At 41.3% G+C, this 15,213-nt stretch overlaps 4 protein-coding genes across 6 annotated transcripts; 2 read left to right on the top strand and 2 right to left on the bottom strand.

Annotated features, from left to right (window-relative positions):
* Positions 1 to 1,430: 1,430 nt before the first annotated feature.
* LOC117615179 (glucan endo-1,3-beta-glucosidase-like) lies at positions 1,431 to 2,991 on the bottom strand. The gene is made up of 2 exons (XM_034344207.1): positions 2,741 to 2,991; positions 1,431 to 2,635 (listed from the first exon to the last, which is right to left on the bottom strand). The coding sequence occupies exons 1-2, from the start codon at positions 2,826 to 2,828 to the stop codon at positions 1,647 to 1,649; spliced, it is 1,077 nt and encodes a 358-aa protein (XP_034200098.1). The 5' UTR covers positions 2,829 to 2,991; the 3' UTR covers positions 1,431 to 1,646.
* Positions 2,992 to 3,893: 902 nt separating this feature from the next.
* LOC117614643 lies at positions 3,894 to 5,013 on the top strand. Its single transcript, XM_034343522.1, has one exon. It carries the CDS (start codon positions 4,306 to 4,308, stop codon positions 4,801 to 4,803), a length of 498 nt encoding a protein of 165 aa, XP_034199413.1. The 5' UTR covers positions 3,894 to 4,305; the 3' UTR covers positions 4,804 to 5,013.
* Positions 5,014 to 6,024: 1,011 nt separating this feature from the next.
* LOC117638400 (transcription factor bHLH90) lies at positions 6,025 to 8,810 on the top strand. Its single transcript, XM_034373535.1, has 8 exons — positions 6,025 to 6,200; positions 6,317 to 6,502; positions 6,601 to 6,688; positions 7,072 to 7,140; positions 7,232 to 7,759; positions 7,860 to 8,093; positions 8,254 to 8,430; positions 8,562 to 8,810. The coding sequence occupies exons 1-8, from the start codon at positions 6,100 to 6,102 to the stop codon at positions 8,652 to 8,654; spliced, it is 1,476 nt and encodes a 491-aa protein (XP_034229426.1). The 5' UTR covers positions 6,025 to 6,099; the 3' UTR covers positions 8,655 to 8,810.
* A 24-nt stretch (positions 8,811 to 8,834) lies between these two features.
* LOC117638382 (proline-rich receptor-like protein kinase PERK13) lies at positions 8,835 to 12,736 on the bottom strand. Of its 3 annotated transcripts, none has more exons than XM_034373514.1 (9): positions 12,325 to 12,736; positions 11,190 to 12,205; positions 10,637 to 11,086; positions 10,429 to 10,515; positions 10,222 to 10,292; positions 10,018 to 10,094; positions 9,790 to 9,937; positions 9,545 to 9,706; positions 8,835 to 9,455 (listed from the first exon to the last, which is right to left on the bottom strand). In XM_034373514.1, the coding sequence occupies exons 1-9, from the start codon at positions 12,393 to 12,395 to the stop codon at positions 9,147 to 9,149; spliced, it is 2,391 nt and encodes a 796-aa protein (XP_034229405.1). In that variant the 5' UTR covers positions 12,396 to 12,736; the 3' UTR covers positions 8,835 to 9,146. The 3 variants fall into 3 exon arrangements, with proteins under 3 accessions (XP_034229405.1, XP_034229411.1, XP_034229417.1); XM_034373520.1 differs by having other exon boundaries at positions 12,388 to 12,735; XM_034373526.1 differs by having other exon boundaries at positions 12,308 to 12,465.
* Positions 12,737 to 15,213: the final 2,477 nt, after the last annotated feature.

The following is a 15,213-nucleotide window of genomic DNA, read 5'->3' on the forward strand; positions in this document are numbered from 1 at the left end:
ACATCTGCGTCTCCCGAACCCGTTATGCGCGACGATATATTTGTCGTCGCGCAATTATTTTTGTCGCGCAAAGATATGTGCGCCGAAACTTATTCGTCGCGCAAAGTTTACGCGACGAACTTGTGTTTCGTCTCCCTATCGTTGGTACAACGATGGTTTACCCGTCGCACAGTATTGCGCGACGAAAGGTTTGTCCTCGTCGCGCAATGGCTTTCTTCACGACCTTCGCGCGACGGATTGTGCGCGACGAAGTTTTTGTCGCGCTGATTTTTGTGCGACAAAATTGATCTTTGCGCGACGCTTTTGTATTCGTCGCGCAAAGGGTAAAATGTAGTAGTGTTTGTGGATCTGCCATTGCTAAGATATGATTACCAATGCCTATGCTAAATCTAAACCCCTCTACATCTTAATAATCAATCTGCTTTTACACTATTTCTGTGAACTTTCCTAATCACTCTTTTAAATATCATGATTCAAATTAATACACTGTACAAATATTCGAACAGATTACACAAACAAATGCTGAATATAGTGCACCCACGCCTGATGCCTAACCAAATACAAAATCTTGCAAACAGAGCAATTGAAGATAGTAACTTGGTTTTTCTTATGCTACTCAAACTCAACCTCCATTTATTTTCTATTTGCGAATACGTCTATCTGTCAATGTGATGACCTATGTTGCATGGATACAGATACGTATACAGATATGAATATGGCGATATGATACGATATGACATACCAAATTCAAAGACCCAAAATTGACTAATTCCACTACTATCACAAATTGTCCCCAAACCCATATTTTCCCGAAAGAAATGAACATAAGATAATCTAAAACAATCATATATTGAGAGGTGAAAATATACGTGATCACCATTGTTGCGGACAAGAAAGTCCCTCCCGGTCCCGAAAGAAGAAAGCAGCGAGCGAAAGTCATGGGGTTCGTTGTTGACAAGCTCAGCGACGTTTTGTTTATCATCGGACATATTGGCTTTTCCTGGGTTTTCCTCAACAAGATTGTATTGGATTGGACTGGTTACAATTTAGAAGTTGCAGAGCTTGTGATTTGTGAAAATGAGGAGGTTTGGGTTGGGTGGAGAACTCAAGGGTTCTCTTAATGTTACACTTACCACACTTTTATCCCACATTTCTATACCACATGATATGACATGTTCATATCATACTCCACATCAATTAAATCAATAAAGTGTATTTTAATAAAGAAAGTTTATTAACAATTTTTTTTAAAATGTTAATAAATCATAAAAAAAAAAATTAATTGATGTGACTGTCCACCTCATCTCTCACATAAGGTGGTATGGGAATGTGATAAGAGTAGTATTATTCTTCTCTTTATAATGAAGGAGACAAAAACAAAATTCATATTCCTTTCCTTCCTGGCCTCTGGCCTCTCTCTCTCTCTCTCTCTCTCTTATTATTTTCTTGGAGAGTAAGAAAAAGAAAGGAATCAGAGCATCTCTTCGCCTCTGGCCTCTCTCTCCATAATCTGAAAAACAAACATTGATTCCTAAAAGTGTGAACATTGGAATAGTAATGTTTGTGTTCACATTGACCATAAAACACATAAGGTCCATTATTGACATTGACGTGAGGGGCCCGTCGTGAAACCCATTGGCCCATGTTCAGTTAAAAGTAAGCCCGTATGCCCTAAGCCCATCAGGCCCAAAAATTCCAAAATGCTTCTCGTACTCCTCACCTCCTTTCTCATTCTCGTCAAACAGGTCAAACAAGAAAACCTCCACGCCCACCCCGGGCCTCCTCGGCGTCCCAACCCCTTCCACCGCCCGCCTCACCACCTCAGCATTATACGCCAGTGCATTTTCAACGCTCGCCGCCTCCCCTCCACGTGTCGGCCAACCTGTCTCCGAAACCACCACAGCCACGCCGGCAACTCCCTCCCTCTCCATCGCACTCACAAACGCATCCACACTCGCGTCGAAGAGATTACTATACGCCAACCCACCGTCCAGAACCACCTCACCGCCGCCGGAAGCTCGAAAGAGGGCGTAATCGAGGGAGACAAAGGGATGGCTGCTTAAGTAGCTGAAGTAGGGGTAGGAGTTGACCATGAAGGGAGAGTTTGTGTCGCGGAGGAAGTGGAGGAGGGGGAGGAGAGAGGGTTGGAGGGAGGGGTCGAAGGAGGCGGAGGAGGGAGGGTAGGAGGCGGAGAGTACGGAGGCGGCTTGCGGGGAAGAGAGCTTGATGGTTTGGGAGAGGCCTAGGGTTTGGAGGGCTTGGTGGAGGTTGAGAATGGCGGGAAGGACGTGGGGGATGTAGTAAGGGTCTTTGAGGAAGACCTCGTTGCCGACGGCGAGGTAGTGTATTTGGTTGGGGGGGATGTGGGCGAGGATGTTGGATTGGAGCCAGGCGAGGGCATCCGGGACGGTGGCTGAGGCGAGGGTGGGGAGGAGCTCGTTGGGGACGCCAATAGTGAGGCGGATTGTTGGGGTGGATGAGAAGGATTGGAGGGTGGCGGGGTCGGTGTTGAAGAGACGGACGGATGAGATGTTGTTGGTTTGAAGGATTTGGACGACGGCGGCCGGTGGTGGGAGGTTGTTGGCTACTCGGCCGTAGCAGATTCCGATTGGTGCCGCTACTGCTGCTTTTGAACCTACAAAAGTAAGAATTTAAAACCCTAGGTTAAACTTGAAGTATAATTAGTTATGGAAACTTTAGTTAGTGCATGTGTCATGGCATGCCATGCATTGGAATTTACCTATTGAGGGTGAGAGAAGATAGAGAAGGAAGAGTGAGAATTTGGGGTGGAGGAGCTGATGATGATGATGATCAAATTCCCTTGGCATTTTAATTCGTTTGGGATCCCAATTAAGCTTGATGTTGAGTATTTATTTGATGGAGTTGAGTTTAAATTTGGGATGACTTTATGCGTGAAGGGTTAGCTAGTAGCTACAGGTAGTAGTAGATATATGTGTTGTTTTGATTTTGGTTTTGCAGTAGTTTGTGCATGCTTTGGTTTGAGGGCAATTTCCTTTTCGTTTTGCCACAGGTTTGGTCATTATAATTTCTCTTCTTCTTCTTCTTCAATTGAATAATTGAATGGTGTTTTGCATTGTGGTCCCACTTCAGCCTTGGTGTCAGTTTGGGTAAACACACCTTTTGACCAGCCAACAACGCCCATAGGGTTGGGATTGACCATAGCCCCACGTATTAGTTCAATTCATACATTTGAGCCTACTTTTTGACATTCAAAACATAATTTAGGAAGTGTGAGAAGTAAGTAACGACATTCCTTTCTCACCTACACTCTTACCCATATGGACATTCAAATTGCACATATCTCCTCCTTGTAACCCATACGAGTTAATTAACCCATCAAGACTTTTGCATATGAAAAATTTTAGGCTTATCACATTGTGTACTACATCTCTAATAGAGGTGGGCCCTGTTGTATTAGTGGTCTCCACCTTTATTAGAAATATGATACACAACGTGATATAAAAATGCAATAAGCCCTAACATTACCCTTTGCATATTACTTTGCTCTGATGATTAAAAAGACCTAAAATAAAGCTCAGCCCACCTAGCTAGCTAGCATAATCCTTGCCTAAAAAAGAAAAAGGAATAAAGATGTCCCCGGCCATTAAGCTCATAAGGGTGCTTTGGAGAACCCCACAACTTGTTTGTAGAATTTTTGGATGCACATATTAAATCAATTGAAATCCAATGACAGTTAGATCAACACTAGCTAGGTGCTCAATTATAGTGTTTGTTTGTACTGATTTCCATGATGGCCATCCATTCACCCAATCATATGTACAAATTATATGAGAGCCTGCCTGCCTATCAAACAAATGCTACTTTTTTCCAAGGGGCTTTTGAGAAGAAGCAATGTGCTGTCCAAAGCCTCCAAAATCTTGCTTTCTCTCCATACAAAGCAATCTCTTGCAGCTCCTAAATTCCTTCTTCAGCAGTAAAGACTAAAGAGAGATCAGCAAGGAATCTCTTTAGTTTTTCTCTTTATTAAAGAAAGTTTGCTCCTTTCTTGATTTCAAAACCCAAACATTTGAATCCCCAATCTTAATATTAATGTTAATATTATACACAACATAACCTCATCTCACAGGCAATCCATATTCATATTAATTAATGTTCTTGCTTGGCTCCTGAGTAAACCCAAGTCTCCCTTTGTCTGCACTCAAAGAACAACAGCTACAGGGACAGCCTTCATAATAATACTAATTAGCCCCCAAATCCCATCCCATATTCTCTGTTTTATCCCAATCCCAATCCCCAAGTGGCAAATCAAAAACCATCATCACCATGTCCTCCTTGCAGCCTCAGCAACAACAGCCTTCTCTTGTTTACCCAAACAACATGAGAGGACAGCCGTCGTCTTCCCACCATTCAAATGGCTCATTTGGGACGGTTTTCATTGTGCTGGCCGTTATAGTTGTCATATCAGCCATTGCTTGCTTTCTTGGACGGCTCTGCAACCGCCGCCTCCACAACTCAAAACCCAACAAGCAACCGGCGCACAACTTTCGTCCCAGCAAAAAAGAAGCTGGAGTGAATCATAACCACATGGAGTTTGGGAATAATAATAATCCCAGCTTTCGTGCCCCAAAAGACGCAGACATCGAATTCGGGTTTGACAAGAAAATCCCAAATGGCAATGGCAGCGGATCAGAGAGCAGAGGATACATGAACAATCACAGCAAACCACATCATGGAAATGGTGATCATCACATTCACATGAAAGGTGAAATGAAGCAGCCTGGTGATCATATTGTGATTGGAGAGCCCCGAGCCACTGGATGAATTGCATGATGATGTCACACGTAAGGATGGGATCATCAGTAACTTGTAGTAGCTGGATTGGCATATCTGTCAAAATTAAATTAGTCCTCTCGTTTTCTCTGTTCTTCTCTGTTTTCTTTTTCCTTTTTTATTTATTTATAATTTCCAACTCTGCAACTTCTTAAAGTATTGATACGTAATGATTTTATAAGGTATTGTGATACAAATGTACATAATCATTGCATGTGATTTTCCATTGAGATGTTCTTGAGGCAAAGACTAAACCCTCATCAGTAACAAAACAAAGGCTCTGATAAAAGCAATTAATCTCATAGAAGGAAGAATGTCAAGAAGAATGCAGAAAACCCAAGGCTTGACCCACAAGGGTATCTAAGCATTTCAACTGGGCTTTGTGGGCTGTCATAAAGTAGCTGGGCTGAGGCCCATCAAGACCCCAATTCTGTGACTTGCTTGTCCGTAGACAACTGCCTCTAGCAGATGTACTGGTTGTTGAGGAATTATCAGAGAACTGTAACCGTCCTGCTAAGGCAGACAACATATACGGATATATACCATACTGTGCAAATATTCTTTGCCCCACAATTTTATTTTTATCCACCGCCACCCTCAACTATACAAGCCTTACAAGGCGATTTTGACACAAATGTGGATTTCAATACCAGATTTCTTTGCAAAATTAAGTAGATGACTGGTTTGCTATTGCATTGAAATTGAAAACCATTTTCTGTCTTACAATTCCAGCTCTATAATTAAGCTAAAGACTGCTTCAGCACTTAACAGATTATGTGTATATGAACAAAATTATATGTGTGTATGAACAAAATTATATGTGTATATGAACAAAATTATAAATGCAACGTGCCATGAACCCACATTCTTTTTCCCCAAGAAATGAAATATTTTCAGTTATGGGTAGCTTTCAATTCCATTGGAGCTTTTGAACCATTCGATGGTCGTTTTGTAAAATGATTTTGGTAGTCAGTCAAAACTGTCTCTGCTCTCTCTCTCTCTCTCTCTCTCTCTTCCCTGCTGGTATCAGATTCCCCCTGTCACAGATTTGCCTCTGAGTAAAACGATACACTCCCAATTCAAAAGCAGAGGAGTTGGTTAGCATTGTCGTGTACCATGTGCCTTTAAATTATTTGGGTTGAACCTGTTATATAAAAGCAACATGGTAAGTCGGTCAGTGCCACACTAATATATATACACGCCACTCACTAAACTCACTACACAAGGCAAAGCTTACACATTTAGTCTTGGACTCACTCGCTGAGTATTGCAAAAGGAGACAAATCAATGAGAAATTTGGAGGGAGTTGCTGAGTCGCTTAGACCCCTTGTTGAGTCCAAGCAATGGGACTATTGTGTTGTGTGGAAACTTGGCGATGATCCCTCTAGGTAATATCATCAACTATTTCCAATAAAACCCACATTAAAAAAAGGTAACCCGCATCAAAAGTTTCCATCTTTTTTTGAATCTGTTGAACTTTTTGTGTGTTTGCTGAAATTTGTAGGTTTATTGAAATGATGGGTTGCTGTTGTGGTGGTGGGTATGAGTATGACTGTGTTAATGTCAAAGAGGAAGAAGGAGAGCCCCACTCTGCTAAACTTTGCAGGGATGGCTTCCTTAAGCACCCAATTAGGACAAAGGCTTGTGAGGCTCTTGCCCAGCTTCCTTCTTCTATGCCTCTCTACTCTGGGTAAAGTCTCTGATTTTTGGCTCGCATTTTATGTGTTTGAGTTTTGGCGTGAACAGACCAAGAGATTTTTTGTTTCTGATATGTGAGATTGAACTCAGGATTCATACGGAGGTGATCATATCAGCACAACCCAGGTGGCTTAGTGGTCATGTCAATGCCTCGAGTTCAAATCCTTCACAATCACACGTGGGTAACCCAAAATGCCTCTCACTTCGTTCTTTTCTGATGACTTTTTCTCAGCAACCAAACAGTTTTGAGTTTCTTAATATGGGCTTTTGAGGTTGGTCACATCACAATCAACAATTCATCATTGTAAAGATTGAAAAAGACCACCTTTTAAGACGAGACCGTGGAAATAGTTGTATTGTTTTCACTGCTTTAGCTTTTATTGAAAATTTTAGAATCACCCACTCTGTGCTCTCTATCCCAAAGCCAGTTCCTAGAAACAGAGAAGACCCACAGCTCCAAGGCTCCTCAAAGTGCCTCTATGAATTATTTATTATATGCAGTAGATGGATCTTAAATAGCATAGACATTCTGCTTAACATGGACTAATGTTGTTTTGAAAGGACTTCGTTGGTACCCGAGTGTTGATCCCTGTGCTAAGTGACCTCATTGAGCTCTTTTCCACAAAGAATGTAAGGTTTTTATTTCTCTTTTCTAATCATCAGAAGACAGCGTTTTATATTTTCTCGTCCAACTTTGAATAACACGAAGTTCACTTTTCAGATTCCTGAAAATCAAAAGATGTTAGAGTTGTTTATGGCTCCATTCAATAACTCTTTAAAACAAGAACCCATGGCTACACATGACTATGTCAATGTGAACCTCAATGCCAGTGCAAGCCTTAATGAATTCCATGTTGATCCATTGCCAGAAGAGTGCCCAGAAAAGTTGTTACCTTCTTTGAATTTGGCAAACTTCATTCCCAGGCCACAAGTTTTCCCCTCATCAGCTTCCCAAACTACCTCCTGTCCTATCCTTGAGGGATCATCCAGCGGTTCAAATCCTTCGAGTGAACATCCATTGTTATCTTCGCGCTCTAGAAAGTCCAAGCATGGTGATAACTTGTTGCAGCAACAGGCAGGCTTGGCTTCTGGCAGTGGCAGTGTAGTAGAGAAACATAAGGCAAAGGTGACCAGGAAGACAGGAAGCGGGCAGTACCAATCCAAGAATCTTTTCGCAGAGAGGAATAGGAGGAGCAGGATTAAAGATGGGCACTTTGCTCTACGTGCTCTAGTCCCGAAGATAAGCAAGGTTAAGATCATCTTATCTGTGAAAGAATCCAGGGACAACCTCTTTTTTCTTTGTTCTTACTAACATATGGTCTTATTATTCGTTTATTGACTTCTTGTAGATGGATATACCTGCTATTATAGGAGATGCTGTTGAATATATTGAAGAGTTAAAGAAGAAGGTGAAAGAACTTGAAGATGAGCTCAGGGAAATCGAAGAGGAGGAGGACTTGACAAAGAACAAAGCAGATGTGAAAATTCTGGCCTCAGACATGAGAAAAGAAGGCAGCATTTGCTTGATTTCTACAGAGCACAAACAGGGTTCCTCAAGTTTTGTTCAAAAGAGTCCAACAGCAGTACGAGTACTTATGAATTTAGCATCACACTTAAGCAGTTACTCTTGTTCCAAATTATATATTCAGTATATGTCTGCTGATTTAGTGAAAGAGTCCACGATCCCTACTATGCATAATGTATCAAATGTTCTGTTCATTTATGTGCCATCTTGTCTCTTAGGTGCAAGTGGAAGTGAACCAGATTGGCAAAAGAGATTGTTTGATTAAGTTGTTCTATGAGCAGAGCCGAGGCGGGTTTGCAAGTTTGATGGAGAATATGGATTCTTTAGGGCTTCAAGTAGTTGATGCCAATGTTACCACATTTGACGGAAATGTCCTAAACATCCTTAAGGTTCAGGTGAGATTCTGAGAAAGAAACTTCTGCTTATATTTGAAACTATCATAAGAAATCATGTCAATAGCAAGTAAGAGCAATTTCTTTGATCACTTCTCTAACATTTACTTGCAATGTGTTTGTCCGTACCATAGGCAAACAGAGACATTCAGGCAAAGAAATTGAGAGACAAGTTGATCCAGCTAACACGGGAGACAAATCAGACAGTTCACAAAGGCATAAATTGACAGATTTTCATCGATTTTGAAGTGAAGATTTCATTTTCAACTAAGGACACCTAGATAATTCCTTTAGACATGTTCGTTGCATGAATATCTGCTTTAGACATGTTCTTTTTCTTTTTTATGATCATAAGTATGGAAGTTCTGGAGGCTAATATATATGAGCAAACTGAAATCTTATTGCTCTACTATCAATACAGATTGTTTTATATTAATGACTAAAAAGTAGCTTGAGTAAACTTTACAAGCTTCCCCGCTGCTAATGCTTTGAGGGAACTAGAGAATATAGTGCCTTTCATCAAGGAAAAATGAAAAAGAAAAAAAGAAGCAGCAGCTTAGCCTTAATTTACACACTAATATGTCAGATTAAGTCAAACAAGGGTGTTTTTTTTCTTCTGTTCTTTTCTTTTTTTATCTTAAAAAAACTGAGTGCACTCTCTCTCTCTCTCTCTCTCTCTCTCTCTGGTGTGCACCATGGATTAGATTAACATTCAGAAATTAGAAGTTGTGTCTGCCTGGAGTGCCGCTAAATCCCTTCTCACCACCGCGGGTAGTAAAGGCTCGAGTTTCTGATTCGTCGCTTGAATCGGGGCGAGTCCATACACTTTGGGGTCCAGATATTTCTCTGGTGGTGAAGTCTGTGCTTGACATTTCATACTCTGAGCTGCCTTCGCTGCCTAATGCCGTTCTCCTGAATCTCACAATGTCTTCATTGTACTGCCCAGAGTCATATGCAGTGCTCTGCCCAACTTTCACTCCATTGCACAGATCAGACAATTCACCTTCGCAGTCCAATGCTCTCACCACCTGAAAAACAATTTGAAATTAGACTGGCTCAAGCCCGAAAAAGAAGCAAATCAACTACTTCTACTAGTGCTGCTTCTTATTAGTATCACCTGAGCCATCCGTGGTCGTTTAAGAGCAGAATGACGCACGCATGCCGCAGCTGCCTCAATCATTCTGATCATTTCAGCCTCCACGTAATGCTTCTCAAGCCGAGGATCTACCAATTCACTCAAGTCCCCAGTTTCAAGGGCTTTAAGGAGGATCGGACGAGCCTGCCAAATTTTGGAACAGCACGTTCTTGAATTGTGAACAACTAATTTGTAACATGTTATAGAGAGGTAAAAGATGTCCTTACCCATTCAACCAAACTCTCATCCCCCAGAGGCCGACTCGTGTCAACCGGTTTACACCCGGTTACAAGCTCTAGAAGCACAACTCCAAATGAGAACACATCTGATCTGTCTGTCAATTTCCCACTTGATGCATACTCAGGTGCCATGTACCTGAAAACCAACTTGAACATAAATTCCAAGGAACGGTCTTAAGCAGTACTATATTATATTTCCACCCGGCTCTTGCTTACCCAAATGTTCCCATGACTCGAGTCGAAACGTGAGTATTAGTATCGTTTGTAAGTTTGGCAAGCCCAAAGTCTGCAACCTGTGCTGGAAGAAATTCTAAAATCAGAAACTAGAACCCCACTGGCCATGTCACCAAATTAACTAAAATCTTGGGGTAGCATCAGAAGAATTAAGTTCAACAAAAGAACAGGACTGGATAGACATGCCTGTGCCTCAAAAACATCATCCAACAGAATGTTCGCTGATTTAATATCTCTGTGAATAATTTTTGGATGGCCTAGAAACAGATCAAGCAAGGGGAACAAGACAAAATCAGATAATATGGATTGGAAGAGAAATTCAGTATTGAATGTATCAGTTTACTTGCGCACAAAGTCACAAAGAGGAGAGAATGCAGCAGCACAGGTACATACAATCTTCATGTAAATACGCCAAACCCTTTGCGGACCCCAAAGCAATCTTCATTCTTCTGGTCCATTCCAACACCGGCATTCCGGCACCTGTAATCATCACAAATCAACATTTTGACAAAGAGAACACAAGAGCCCAAATATATGACAAGTAAAAGATCTCATCAAAAGCAAAGCATTTTTTTGTTTGTTTTTGGTATCAATCACATACCATACAAATGGTGCTCAAGAGTTTTATTGGGAACAAATTCATATATAAGCAATCTTTCATTGTCAGAGATGCAATATCCCACCAAAGAGACCAGGTGACGATGATGCACGCGACTAATAATCTCAACTTCTGCCCTGAATTCCTTCTCTCCCTGCCCACTACCAGCCTTAAGCTGCTTCACTGCCACAACTCTCCCTTCCGGCAACCAACCCTTGTAAACACATCCAAAACCACCCTCACCAAGAACATTTTGACGAGAAAATCCATTGGTTATCTCCATTAACTCTTCATACGTGAAATGGACTTTAGTAGCAGCTATGAGACCAGAATCTCCACTGTGCGCTTGATAGCTATTATCAAAAGAAGAACGTCCCGGCGGCCCACTTGAATAGAAGCTTTCTGTGGGACCAGAAGTTGCAGGACTCTGTTGCTGCGCAAGATAATATCCACCTGCACCACCACAAAAGTTAAGACTCTTTAACCACATAGTCTAGGCACAACATTGATCTTTATGTATTTTGTATATCGATTAGCCAACAATCTTTTCGCGTACCCGATAAGTTACTGCCCGGAGGACCAGGGGTGGGAGGCAAGTAATTGGGGGGATATACTTGGGCCTGCTTCTTTCTCCTTCTTATGAACACAAAAATGAGAGCTAACAAGGCAACGAGGAAAACTCCAGCTACAGTCAACCCCACAACAGTGCCTGTATGCCTACTGCTACTTCCTCCCGTGTACTCTGAAGACTTACTTGAATTTAAGTTTGAGGGAGGGGACAGTGTGGGGGTGGAATTAGAAGACAGAGGAGGGGGCTGAGGTGTGGTTCCTGAAACTGTTGGAGGGGTAGGAACGTTGGGAGGAGATAGGGCGGTGGGGTTGGTGGTTGGGATTGTGCTTTCAGGATTCACCGGAGGTGGGGGGGATGCAGGAGGGGACTGAGAGTTAGTGGGTGGGGATTGAGGAGAGCCTCCTTGTTGTGACGAATCAGTTGGCGGTGATGATGATGACGAACCACCGGAGGATGGTGCAGGAGCTTTATTAGGAGTAGTACTAGGAGGAGGAGGTGGAGCAGAAGGTGGTGTTCTTGATGATGATGTTGACGGTGGTGGCGAGTGGGGAGGAGGAGAAGGGGTGGGTGCTTTTGGTGGTGGAGAAGACGGTGGTGGTGAATTTGGGGGTGGAGAAGAAGGCGGCGGTGATGCAGGCGGAGGAGATGATGGTGGCGGAGATGACGGAGGCGGTGCAGCTTTAGGAGGTGGAGAAGCTTTCGGAGCAGGCGGCGGAGATGATGGAGGCGGAGTCTCTGATTTTGGAGCCGGCGCAGCTTGCGCAGGCGGCGGTGATGATGGTGGAGTCGGGGTGTTCTCTGGCGGTGCTTTATTCTGCTCGGGACTCTGCTCATGCGGCGGCGGCGATCCATTGGTCTGGTCATGCTGCGTTGAGCTCGCGTGTTGTTCGTCAGGAGGATGAGGTTCATCAGTTTCTGCCATAATTCTCCTTCCCTTTATCAATAAGTACCTCTCCTCCTCCTTTATGGTTCTATCAACTTTTCGTCCTTTCCAATTTTCTCTGTAATTCCACCAAAATTAATGAGAACCAGAAAAGAAAATAGATTAAAGAAGAGCAAAAGAAGAAGAAGAAGAAGAAGAATCATCAAAAGTATGAAATAACCTTGACCAAAAACCAACCCTATATAAAAGGCAATAAGGTAAAGTTTCCATACAACGCCAAAAATGAAAAGCAACAAGAACCTGCACATGCAATGCAACTTTTACGTTGGATAGGTTTGCATGGGTTCTGCAACTTCGCGTACAAATGGCGCGCACTAACCATGCACGCACGTGCGAATTAATCTAGCTCTCAAATTCTAATGAAAGAAATCTATCAAGGAGAAGAACAGAAGAGAGACAGAGAGACAGAGAGAAACAGAGGTTTGGGGTGGTTGTGTGAGAACTGAAAACCATTCAAGACCACCCACACCACCACCAATCCACCAAAACGACAAAAATAAAAATAAGAAACAAATTGAGGGGAAAAAGAAGAAGAAAAAAAAAACACTATCCCGACAAATTCTCGCTTGGTTTTTTCTTATTAAGGTTTTTGTTTCAATGTGTTTTGATATCTCTAAATATTGGTTGTAAACCGCGGTTTTTTTAGGTTGGTTAAAAAGTTAAAACCCCAACTGTCGCTCTCCCTCTTTTTCTTTTTTACTTTAATTTTTAAGTTACTGCTCCTCCTTCAATTTCGGGTTACCGCGCAACCTAAACGGGACGGTGTGTAATGGCCTTGTCACACCAAGACGGTGGGTACTGCCCGTGATCGTCGGCTAGATGGGGCCCAACAGGATGAGCTGGCAGTTTCTTCCTTAAGTATAAATATTAGCAGAAGATAATGTTGTTTATCCTTATTAATTCTATCTGTTCAACAATTTCAGATACAAAGATTGTGCTTGTAAATGGAAACTAGCCATGAATTATGGAATCCAAAAATGGATTTTCCTTTATAGACAGAAAAATTTAAGATTGAATTTTTTTATGAAAAATAAGAAAAAGGGAGAAGATATTCCATGACCAAATATCAAATTCTAGTTGGATTATTCAGTCTATCATTCAGAATATATGTCTTATATAATGTCAAATTTCAAATTTTTATATTCGAGATACTTTCGAAAAACAACTATGGTTGCATATGTTTAGTAAGTCTTGACATTTATATAATCATCTTTGTATTTGGTTTTGTAAATTTTCTCCTACAACGTGGTTTGAATTAGAGTTTGATTTGTATAATTTTAGGATTCCTAGAGTATCCCGTTGAAATTTATTTTTTATTGCTTGGGGCAAAAGAAAAAGAAGGAAAAAGGCATGTATACAGTATATGCACACAAGAGAAACACAGTTCTATAAAGTTTTAGCCCACATGTGCTAGTGGACCATATACGGAATCTCAAACAAAATGAATGGCTTTTGGCAAAAAAAGTAAGGGTTTTTTACCGAATACCCCCCTTAACTATCACATTTGTCGAAATTATCACACTTAACTATTTGTTCAGCCAATTTAGCTCTTATACTAAATTTTATTGTCAATTTACCTTCCACCGTTAATTTTTAATAAATTAAATCTATATGTATGTTAAAAATTCATGTGAATGCCATATGCTTGAACTTTTGAGGGTAATCTCATCCAATACATAAAAATAAAAGAGAAAAAAAGACAAAATAATAACTATTAAAATTAAAATAGCATTTATTGGGTAACTGTAACCCTAGGAGGAGGAAGAAGAAGAAGAAGATGGAGGTCGAATTTAGGGTATTTTTGGGTGTGAATTAGAGCGACGAAAAGACGACTTTCATATCTAATGATTGAATCTAATTTACCCAGGGACTCTATTTTGTTAAATGTAAAGACTGAGTTAGTTAGTTAATGAGTCATCAGTAATGCATGTGCTTCATGAAATGAAGTTTTCAACTCGAATCCGTGCTTCAAGGTTACGATCTTTTTTGCCATTTTGATGGTACGATCGTTCCTCCTCCCAAATTTGCAATTGTTGACGAGGAATGAGTGACCTTTGAAATTGCCACCGCCTACAAGGATTGGCTTCACACTGACAAGGCTTTTCTTAGCGATGATCGCCACTTTATCTGATGAAGTTCTCGAGTATGTCATTGGAGGCAAGACTGCTCGTGAGGCTTGGCTTCATCTTTTCGATCGCTATGCGTCGGTTTCTCGTGAGAGAATCAATTACTTGAAAACCGAGATGCAGACTACTCAAAAGGGAGTTGATTCAATTGAACGCTATCTCCTAAGACTCAAACACATTCGTGATCAATTAGCTTATGCTGCAATTAAGATCTCTGACGATGACTTCATGATCGCTGCTTTTAATGGTCTCCCTTCTGAATATGACATGATTAAGACAGTTCTTATTGCTCGTGATTCATCAATTTCTTTGAAAGATTTCTGAGCGCAGTTGTTGGTTGCTGAACAGATTACAGAAGCACGAATTTCATCTCATACAGCAATGGTGTCTTCTCATTCTTCGTCTTCTAGCACTGTTTCTGGTATGGGATTACTACCTACTCCTCATGTTGGCTTTCTTGGCAACTCTAGTATATCAAATCATCATTTTTCTCATGGTCAAGGTTATTCTAATTCTTGATCTTTTTCTGGTGGTAGCAATGCCTCTAATGCTTCCTATGGTAAAGGGAAATTTTCTCATAATAAGTTTCATGGTCAGCACTTTTCAGGAGGTCATTCTGGTTTTTCTTCTGCTCATAAGTCATCTTATGTCCCAGAGTGTCAAATTTGTTGCAAACTAGGTCATACCGCTGCTAATTGCAATCATAGGCGTGTTAATGGAAATTTTAAGCCTTCAGGTTATGTTTTTGAATACCAAATTTGTGGAAGCGTGGGCATGGTGCTTTGGACTGTTTCACATATCCAATTATGCATATCAAGGGCAAAGACCATCTTCTTAGTTGTTAGCTATGACTGCACATACCTCATACTCTCCAGACCAAGTAGGGATTGTTGACAGTGGTGTATCACATCACATGGTGTCTGATGTTTCTCGTCTCAGT

This window comes from Prunus dulcis, chromosome 1, assembly GCF_902201215.1.
Source record: "Prunus dulcis chromosome 1, ALMONDv2, whole genome shotgun sequence".
Lineage (NCBI taxonomy): Eukaryota > Viridiplantae > Streptophyta > Magnoliopsida > Rosales > Rosaceae > Prunus > Prunus dulcis.